Source organism: Frankliniella occidentalis, unplaced genomic scaffold (assembly GCF_000697945.3).
Source record: "Frankliniella occidentalis isolate FOCC.00 unplaced genomic scaffold, Focc_3.1 Scaffold560, whole genome shotgun sequence".
Lineage (NCBI taxonomy): Eukaryota > Metazoa > Arthropoda > Insecta > Thysanoptera > Thripidae > Frankliniella > Frankliniella occidentalis.
The window spans coordinates 9189-19660 of NW_026267676.1; the positions used below are offsets into that span (position 1 = coordinate 9189).

The 10472-nt window shown below is 44.8% G+C and overlaps 2 protein-coding genes across 4 annotated transcripts in view; both read right to left on the reverse strand.

Moving 5' to 3' along the window:
• The window catches only part of LOC113215757 (uncharacterized), a 6976-nt gene extending 4570 nt beyond the window's left edge, over positions 1-2406 (reverse strand). Inside the window, exons 1-5 of the mRNA XM_052275277.1 lie at positions 2052-2406; positions 1792-1971; positions 1152-1429; positions 601-844; positions 6-505 (exon numbers count right to left, since the gene is read on the reverse strand). Coding sequence (XP_052131237.1) covers positions 6-505; positions 601-844; positions 1152-1429; positions 1792-1971; positions 2052-2252 — 1403 coding nt within the window. The 5' untranslated portion in view covers positions 2253-2406. The remainder of the gene's footprint in view (positions 1-5; positions 506-600; positions 845-1151; positions 1430-1791; positions 1972-2051) is intronic.
• A 1808-nt stretch (positions 2407-4214) lies between these two features.
• On the reverse strand, positions 4215-10466 carry LOC113206475 (ER membrane protein complex subunit 1). Of its 3 annotated transcripts, XM_026422575.2 has the most exons (17): positions 10303-10466; positions 9916-10025; positions 9633-9813; positions 9406-9549; positions 8998-9322; positions 8703-8895; positions 8494-8610; positions 8364-8381; positions 7534-7712; positions 7277-7423; positions 6908-7186; positions 6618-6813; positions 6353-6550; positions 6116-6241; positions 5799-6032; positions 5516-5714; positions 4215-5431 (listed from the first exon to the last, which is right to left on the reverse strand). In XM_026422575.2, exons 1-16 carry the CDS (start codon positions 10416-10418, stop codon positions 5554-5556), a joined length of 2724 nt encoding a protein of 907 aa, XP_026278360.1. In that variant the 5' UTR covers positions 10419-10466; the 3' UTR covers positions 4215-5431; positions 5516-5553. The 3 variants fall into 3 exon arrangements, with proteins under 3 accessions (XP_026278360.1, XP_026278358.1, XP_026278361.1); XM_026422573.2 differs by having other exon boundaries at positions 4215-5714; XM_026422576.2 differs by lacking the exon at positions 8364-8381 and having other exon boundaries at positions 4215-5714.
• Positions 10467-10472: the final 6 nt, after the last annotated feature.

The following is a 10472-nucleotide window of genomic DNA, read 5'->3' on the forward strand; positions in this document are numbered from 1 at the left end:
CGCGCACCCTGATGCTGGTCAGCGAGACGTGCAGCTGAGGACGGCGCTGTAGCAGGCGACGGAGCGCCGGCAGCCGGCAGCCCGCGTCCCGGGCGTCGCCGCAAGACTCGCCAAAGTACAGCACCTCCAGGTGCGGCGCGGCCGTCGGGGACGAGGCCAGCCGGTCCAGGTCGTCGCACGTCGGCAGGCACGTGAGCCGCAGGCGGCGCAGCTCCACCAGCTCGTTGAGCACGCCTAGCGACCCGGCCGTGGCGGCGGAGTGCGCGTCGCTGCACTTGCCCACGTGCGAGATGTTGAGCTCGTGCAGCTGGGGCAACTGGCAGATGTTGTGCAGCACGCGCTCCGGGTTGAGCTCGAGCCCGCGCCGCGCGTTGTCCATCGTGAGGCGCAGCTCGCTCAGCTGGTCGCACCGCGACAGGTGGCGCACCTCGGGGCTGACGGGCACCCTGACCGAGCGCAGCGATGGGCACCGAGACAGCGCCACCACCGTGCCGGGCATGCTCACCTGCGGCGAGAGAAAGAGAGGGGCCGTGGTCACCCGATCACCACGCGACACGGACGGGTTGCAATCAATCCCTCACTCAATCACTCGTCACTCACCAACATGGGCAGGCCCACTTTCTCCAGGGTGGCCCGGTGCGCAGTGATGAGCGACTTCACCACGATGCCAAACTGCACCAGCTTGGCGTGCTCGTGCAGCACGCCCACGTCGAGGCACAGGGTGCGCAGCGAGGGGTGAGGGTTGGGCCGGAACGGATACACGCAGGACGACAGGCCGCTCTTTTGAGACAAAAAGAGCACCAGTGACCTCAACTGCCGGCAACCCTCGATCTGCTCCCAGAACCTGCGCAGAATAAAGAAAAGAGACGGCGTTGTTAAGGCTGAAACCAGGTTGCCAACGAAAAAAAAAGTGTCATTCTAAATAAAATAATGGCCGCCGGAAGTTATCGAAATTGCTTAAAAATAAAAATGGAAAAAAAGACAGTACAATCAATGTTGGAAGCGTTCACAAAATTTACTTCTTTTTATCCAGAGCGCGGGTGTCGTGCGCCATTCTCTGATTAATCAGGATAAATCGGTCGCTTCCGTTGGTTGGCTCCGCCGCGCCGGGCGCTGCATAGAGCAGAATGAAGCCGCAGAGCCAAACCTACCTGGTAGCCTGGCTGTAGGAGAAGTAGGACCCGCCCAGGGGCTCCTCGCGCACTGACAGCTCCTTGAGGCAGTGCCGGGAGTTCCACATGAGGCGCAGCACGGCCTCGGGGGCGGCCGTGTCCAGGTCGAAGCACAGGTGCTCGACGGCCGTGGCGCACGTGTTCAGCATCTGGTGCACGCGGGGCGGGTCCGCCGGTGACAGGCCGCACTCCAGGGCGTACAGCGTGGAGGCGGAGCCGAGCGTGCGCACGAACGTAGTCGCGCCCGTCGCCGACCCCTGCGCATGACAGGACAGAAAGTTGGTGGCAAATAGTATCTTTTGATGGTTTGTGCCGCCATTCGGGTCCACAAAAAAAGGAACAACTTTTTCACTAGGTCTGACGACCGCGCGAAACCAACGTCATCAATCAGACAGCCGCGCCTCGCCCGCCCACTGCACCGCACACAGGAGGAGCAGGGAGCGTTGCCTACCCGCGCCGTGCGGGGTGGCCGTCGCTCGCAACGACGCCCTTCTTCTTTGGCAAGTGGGCAGACCCGCAGATGCCATCGCGTTTCCACCCCTACCGCCATAGGCAATGGCAATCGATCGGGTACACTCTCATTTAGTGCACAACCGAGAATGGTGCGCGTCGTACTCACCTTAGAGTTGACATAGGTGAGGGTAGCGCGCGCCCAGAGCGAGGGCTCGCACACCAGGAGGAGCCACTGATTGCACACCTCGCTCACCACGTCCGTGAGGAACGTGCGGTCCAGCATGTCGAAGATGCGCAGCATCACGTGTTGGGGCAAGTCCTGTACGTGCATCTGTCGCGGCTGGAGCTGTGGGCGCGGCAGGAGGCGTTAGAGGCCAAGCCGAGGCAAGAAGTCTTGGGGGAGGGGGAGGGTGTGGGTATACTCACCACGACCACCTCAGACAGGCCCCTCTTGTGCAGGATTTCAACCTCATCGACCAGCACGTCCCGATGGCTGCGGAGTATCTTCACCTCTTCGTCCGAGGCCTTGAGCTTGTCCTCTATCACCTTCACGTACACTCGCATCCTCTCCACCTCGTCCGCAGACCCGGAGAGCTTCCTCTTCCTCGACTTGCCGGCCTTGCTCATGGTGCACGCCGTCTCCTGCGAAGGTCAGGAAGAGAAGGCCGTGTCACTATCGGGACACTTGTGGGGCGACCAGTAAAGGCATTCCCTCTGATCAGCTGGTCAGACACGTCTCGACCAGCACGATCCGTCGAGTTGAGTCACCCGAAAACAATAAAACTTTTGTTTGAGAACCGGGGGAGGAGGGGGGGCGGGGGCTCTCGCCTATCCGTGCACCCCGTACCCCAAGCCTTCAGCGGAAAACACGGGTACGGATAATTTCCGCAAACGTCATCGGAACAGACCCCTCGGGGAGGAAGGGGGGAGGGACATACATCAGCACTTTCTCAAAACCCACGACTCGGCCGGTGCTGCTGGTAGGCCGGAGCAAACTAGGCTACCGTTGTGAAATACGTGCAAGTATTATTCCGCCACCCCAAGTGTAAACCATGGCGAACCTGATCTGAACGAGATGGGACCAGGAAAAACCACGTCGCGCCGTGATTTTCCAACTAATTCATGCCCCTCTTCCTCCCGCCCCCTCCCTCCTCCTCAAAATTGCGCGGTGCTCCTCGTCTGTGCAGAATGGCAAGTGTGGGGTGCGTGACAACACGCAATAATGTAGTTACCCGAATCGTTGTATAATTTGAGAATAGCGAACTATGATGGGAGAGATCCGTGCAGGACAATGTCTACATCCCGTAAAGGGGCGAAGTCTTCTCGCTGGGGAGGTTATGTTGCGAACTCCTTGCCCCGACGCCCCCGGCCTTCGCCACAGAGCTACACGAGAGTTGACCACTTTTGTTCCCAACGACTCGCAGCAATGACCCATAAATCCAGACACTTCAGACGGCCGCAGGACACGACTTACCTGATAACTTGCACTTCAGACTGGAGGGAACTGTTGCACACCGACGAGCTCTCACACACGGTCACGAATCCTCCCTGCCGCCGAGGACAAGCGGGTGTCGACGTCACACGCTCCTTCACAGACGTCCGGCCAGCTCCATACTGAGACTTAACTCAGCGTTGAGAACCCGGACCATGGTGTAAACATCGTAAACATCAACACCAACAACAACACATAACAATCTCCCTTCGGTCTTTCTCACAACACAACCACCCGCGCCCCCTTTCCGCTGTGGCTCGGCTGCTCGCTGCTCGGCCGGGCCCGCCGGACGATAGGGGTTGTCAATTTAACGCGGATCCGTTGCGGATCCGTGCGGATCCGTACGGACGCTGCGGAACTTCCGTACGCTCGTTCTAGGAGGGCTTTAAACGGTCGCAACTTTGTTTACATGTACATATTTTGAACACGGAGAGGCCAAGGAACATTAGTTTGTACAAATAATGGCATTTTGCAGCCGTATTATAAATTGGAAAGGTTTTTACACACTTACGAATACATGTAAAATTAGCTTGAATGTGCTATTATTTGTACAGAATTATGTTCCTTGACCTCTCCTCGTTCGAAATATGTATGAATTCACAAAGTTACAAACGTTTTTAGACCTCCCAGAGCGAGCGTACGCAAGTTCCGCAGCGTCCGTACGGATCCGCACGGATCCGCAGCGGATCCGCGTTAACTTGACAACGCCATAGAGGGAGGGGGGGGGGGAGTCTTAGCTGCGACCAATGAGAGTGGCCAACACAAACAGCACTGGCAGCGTAAGAACTAAAGAACGGTCGCTGATCCGAGCAATTACAAAAAAACACCCACAACCCTAACCATTACGATTAACGCAAATCCTAATCCTGCAAGAACGTCGAAGTTTATTCGGGTTCTACATTGAATTTGCGCACAATTACAATCTGCCTACCTCACCTCCATGGGCATTCCCTGCGCCCCCCCCCCCCCCAAACAAAACCAGAAAAACACCCTGAATTCATCCTCTCTTTTGCTTAGGGCCTCCGGCTTCGGCACTTTGGGTGCCAAAATCAGGAGGCTTCGGTATTTTGCAGGGTATAAAAGTGAAGTGATGCAAATTTAAAAACAATTTGTAGAAGATAAAATTTATTCATCGATAAAATCAATGCACAATTTGTATTCTAAATACCAAAACACCACACTTGTTCTGTAATCTCATAAAATCAGATTGAAGTATGACATTACGTTCACATTGTATTAATCTAGTGTAATAAAAACACTCTGCTTTTACCAATACTATAGCAGTTCCAACAGGATTATCAATCATCAGGTAACTACTCCGATTCAACAACACAACAACAGGATGTACTTTGGAAAACGTCACAAGGAATTGATTTCCCACTGATTGAAATATGTATTGAGGGAATGGAGCTAATATACAAATTACATGTGCAAAAGTTGAGAAAACCAACGAATCAGGATTCTACAATTCTACAGAACACATTTCTTCAGTACTCATTTCTTAAAAATATGCCATAATCAATCTAATTGCAACAAATGAAGCAATTACCTACTTTAATCAACGCCCTTATAATATACACCTCATAAGATGGGTCCCATAATTCAGCTAAAGATGAAGATAGATGCACATTATGAGTTTCAGGATTGTACTGATGAAAGCTGTTAAGACTAGAACACAAGATAGCTCTTACAAATTTTAGGAAAAGTATAAATTTGATAATAAAAATTTATGTGCTTTTTGCGGGGGGCCTTTTAACACAGCTAATAAAGGTTTGAATACATGTATTGTAAGGATCTTGGTGATGACAACAAAGAAAATTTTTATTTTAAATGAGAAACAACAAATAACTAGACTAGCAATAAAATGTCTGTATATTCCTCACCCTAAACAGAAACAAAACCAAGCAATTAGTGCCTTTGATAGTTTTAAATATCAGTCCTTATAGGTATGATTTTATCTCAAAAGATGAGTTCACACAAAAAAGTACAAAATTCCAGTAATTTACCCTTTGGACCAAAAATAGACGAAGATAAGAAGTCTTTCATACAACTTGGAAAACAGCATACATACTGCATAACACCCAGTAGAATATTTTCTTTACCATTAGGATGGTAATTTGGGATTCAACTAGCAAAGATTGATTAAAGCTTATCTGCTAGGAAACCAACTTACTACAAGATACAACATAAATCAAAGGTGTGGTAATTGCCCCTCCCATTCTCAGCAGAAAAAGGGGCTGAAAGTACAGTTCTTGAGAGTCATTAGCACTCAGTTTAGAGTTTTGAAATTGAAAAATTGTATTCTTGTCTGACACTAAAAGAAAAACAGTCCTCAAAATGTTGCAATAGAAAATGTCATATTTGAAGCATAATGGTATCACAGAGATCCAATACATACACATAAATGAAATAAATATTGTTTTAACAAATAAATCATCATTTCCATGCTTGCTTTAAAGCTTTCCTTGAAGCTAGACGCTTAGTCGTATAAGATGCCAACCCAAGTCCAACAAGAACCATTGAAATAAGGAATGGATCAAAGTCTTCTTTTAAGAGATCAAAAGTCTTTGATGGTGCTACTCTTGTGTAAAAGAGATCTGTAAAGAGCAGGGAAAAAGGAAAGATCAAATTAAGATTATGACATTTTAAAATACCAGGTCTAGAGTTCTCTTCCACCTTACCTAGTCCATATACAAGGACAAGTGATGTGCTTTCTAATCCACTAGGAGCTGTATGTATACCACTTATGAGGGGTAGAGATTTGTTGTAGTTTATAATGGATTCAGGAGGAATTGGCAACTCAGGCATGTAAGGTATGACACCTTCCTCTCGCATCTCAGGTGTTACAGTGACAGGTCGTCTAGGGTCAAGGAACATCCAGGGAAGCTCGAGCACTGCACCAGTAGCAAGTCCAACTGTGAAAAAAGAAAAGACATTAAAGAAAGTTTTGAGAAAAATACATTTCTGCCTAGGTCAGTGTATAGATTTTAATACTTACCCAGGACATGCCTGCTGGTGATACCTTTCTCTGTCACAGTAGGTTTCATAGCCTGAACTACTGCAGGAAGAATATATGACTGGCGCTCAACCAATGGTTGAGGGGGAGCAATAAGGGAGGAGAAAGCTAGGACAAATAATGAAAAGAATCACAATAAATGTGCATCAATAGAAAGGAAAGTAATATGTCTCTCCAAAGATCGACATTATTACAGATAGAGATAGATATGGTACTTACATCCTGAATTGCTTTGAGTTTTGCCTTCATACAACTCAATTGAAGCTATTTCTGTGCGCCTCCATTTTTCACTGAAGTAAGTGTACACAACCCAATTTTCGGTATGCACCAAATGAATAGGTTCCCGGGCTCTTTTATGAGAAATTGAGAATACTATAGCTCCAGAGACAGCATCCAAAAGATAAACATTTAGAACAACTGCAAAATAAATGAAAATTTAGAGTCAAACAAGTAAAAGTATGAACCAAAAAACTATTTTACTTACATTTGTGAAGGGTATCAGTTCCTTGGGTTACAACAGCAACTAGATTTGGATTAACATACTTGTAGAGTACGCTACGGTCTCCTAATACGCGACCTTGTGAATGAACTCTTTCTTGGGGATTCTTACCAACCACATTCACCAAGGTTTGAGATTCTGGCTGGAAAACTACCTCCCACACTCTAGCAGCAACAAGTCTCTGTAAATGTAATTATTGTTTTCTCTTCAAATTGAAAACATCAGAACAATTAAAGGACAGCATGAACTGAAACCCTTTCGCATGACAAGCTTACCTCAGAAGTTGATTGAGCAAAGGTGTACCCTCTAACTACTCCAGTTGCAGGATCAGCAACATAAATGTAAAGAGATGATGCAAATGAGTCAGCCAAGGATATAGCTGATCGAGGTTCAATGTGCACTTTTTCAGAAGAGTCAAGAAGCAGAATAGGTCGCAATGATTCAGCATCCATTACTGGAAGCAGCATGGTCTGCAGAGCTCGATAGCCCAAGTTTTTCCTATTACCCAAACCAGTCATTGGGTCAAAAGTATAAAGTACACTTTCCTTAGAGTCCTAAATACAACAATAAAAAGCAAGGATAAAATTACAGTTTTGATGCAGAAACCAATAATACAGAGTTGTGCATGAAAAGAGAGCACTTACTTTATCCTTCAGTAACAAAGAGCACTGCGCTGGGTAAGGTCCATGTCGTGTTGTTCTTTGAACAAAAAGTTGCATAGAACTAGTGTCTACATTCAACAACATTTTTTGCCATACAATCTCACCATTAAAGTTGTCTAGCCCAAATAGCTAAGTGATAAAGAGAACATTATTATTAGTAGTTACTATTATTATTATTATTATTATTATTCCAGTACTGTACACATATCTAGATTGCTCTCTTGAAGGAATTAACATACCTTTCCTGCCTTGGTAGCAAGAACTATCATTTTATGCAAGCCAAAATCATCACGAACAAGGTCTGCTCGTTGACCAGAAGGCTGGTGGGGTTCATGAAGTCCAAGAACAGCTTGCACTAGGTGTTGCAGTTGCAAGGCTTGGCTTACAAGGCGTCTCCCAAACATTCCCAACAAGCCAGCTGAAAGGTATGGAATGTCAAGGTTACATAATCTCTTACAAACATATGATTCGAGACCTGTTTGATCAAAGCTTTTTCTTTCACGCAACTACATGCATGAACACTCGGAAGTTTTCAAATTTTGAGAACTGTGTGGTACTAAAAACACTCAAGAACAAACTAAATAAGGTTAAGTAAAAATAAAAGAGCAACCCATTTACATGAATCGGTTTCCCTTACAAAGTCAATTTCTTGAAAAGTAAATATGATTAGGAAATATGGGTGATGTACAAGATAATGTGGAGAAAAGAGAACATTCTATAGTTGAAAAACTACAATTAGATAATGTCTAATTGTCAACAGGCAAATCAAGCTCAGAGACACAGTTGCTTCATGAAACAAACACCATGCACAGACAAAAAAAAAAACCTCCATTCATTAGACAAATTCAAACACCTTGGATTCGGATGAAGAACAGAGTCTATGAACAAATTAAGTCCTTCATTTCAGTGAAACGGGCCAGAAATACAAATCATTAGATAAGAAATGCTATAAACAAGCAATCAACTCCAAAGAATTCTCCATTTTGGGCAAGAAAATTATCTCACCATAATGCCTGAACAAACCAAGTCACACAACACTTCATACATAACAGGCTTGCACACAACTCACCAAGAGCTGAATAATCCCCTGGGCAGCACAAGACAAATAAATATTGTAAAACAAAACCAATTTTACCATTTGCTCAAGAAAAAAAAAATCAAATTTTGAGCCCCAAGTCCAAGTATATAATTAAATTTACCTTCTTTGCTGTCAAACTCCTTTTCTATTGCAGCATCCTTGTCAGAAACAGGGAGATCCATCATCTCTGCAGCTACTACAGATGCCAAAGCTTCCTCTCGGACCCACAACACCTTACCTGAAAGTTGAAACAAGAACGAGAGAGGGTAGCATCTTGCACAAGGAAAATACAAGAGTGTGTAACATAAGAGGACACATTTAAGAATGTACCGATATATTGAAGAAGAGTAACTGCTTCATCTGAGGTACGAAGGAGCAGACGGCACAAAGATAAATCATCTTTGTTAGGCCCGCAAATAACAGTTTTAAGCTGAGGTTGAAGTGAAGTGGGCCAGGGGATAGAGAAAGACAAATCTTCTAATTTCCTTCCAGATACACAGTCAGATGCAATGACATGTAGCTCCTTAGATAGAGAAAAGACAAAAGGAATTCATCATAAGGCAAAAAGGAAGCAAAATTCAAGTCAACAAATGGACGACATAATGTAAAAGTTTAATTGACTTACCTCATTTTTCTGGGAGAATTGGAGAAGAGCATTAGATTTCTGAGATGAATCATAAGTAACCCATTGGGCTGGAGATGATAGGGTTTTACATTGCACATTGGACTGCCCTTGTTCAGCGAAGAACACAACTTGGCTTGACTTCACCGTACCAGTGCTTTCAAAGTCTACAAATACTCCAGGCTTGTCCCCTGATTTGACAGGCTGCAGTTGAGCAATACTCTGAGACAATTCTAATGTAACAGGTTTTACATCACTTTGTGAGAATCTGATGTTGTGGAGGTTTTTTCCTGAGAAGCACGCCAGGATGTCGCGTGAAAGACCACATCTGTTTGGATACATAACACTATCATGAGTAAAATAGTAATATTAATGAATAGAGAATGCAAGTGCACATTCATCTACACTTACCTGTCCTTTTGAGCCCAAGGTGCAGTATTTTGCCATTTGCCAATCAAAGCACCAGTTCTCATATTAAATTGTTGAACAGCAAAACCGACACCATCATTCAATGTTACTGCATAGAGTTTGTCGGTGGAAACAGCCCATAAAACCCTAGAAAATTATTAAGTTAATCCATAAAGTTGGTGTGTGGAGAATTCAAGAGCTTGAAATGTAGTAAACAAAAAGTATTTGACCTGTTAACAGGAAGCGAGGAGGGCACAGTCCACTCCCACGAGAGTGTCCCAGTGACAGGATCAAAGGCACGCACAAGTGATTTGATTCCTTGAGAAACTATAATAGCTTCACCACTACTGGTCATAGACATGTATTCAATTTTTCCATCCCTCTCTAGTACATGACGCCATAGTATATTGCCTGAAAATAATTGTACAAATTGTTTAATTCTTGTTAAAAAATCTCAATGATTTAAAACAATAAATCAATACATAGAAAGCAAGTTTAATTTTTCAGAGGTACCTGTTTTGAGGTTGAGAGCTGCTACAACATTTAATTCTGTGGCAACAATTCCACGTTTCCCAGACGCATCTCCAAATGCAAACTTTAAATCACCAATAAAACTCTGTTGCCTAGAATTCAAAAATAAACAGACTTATGATGGATAACTAACAGAATATGCTAATCTCAAACATTGTATTAACCAAAGTTTTATTTTTCAATGCGAGTAAAAATGACCAACTAATAGCAAAGAGGGTCTAACTAAATAAATAGAGAATTCACACTTCTCTTTTTGGGTTGGTTGGATTAAATAACATTTTTGAAAAGAAACTACCGGTTACTTTAACCTCAAATAATACTACGGGGAACCTGGAATTTCTTAATCTGACAAAACAAAACAGTATTTACCAGTCAAATTTTCCAACTTGATCCTCATAAAGACATTCAGAAAGCGTTAAGACACTAAGGAGGAAAAGTAAAACTCGAGGGATGAAATTATACACATTTAAATAATTTGCCATCATGATGACGGACGACGGACTACAGACTACACACTGGACTGAAGGAACGAGGAACGA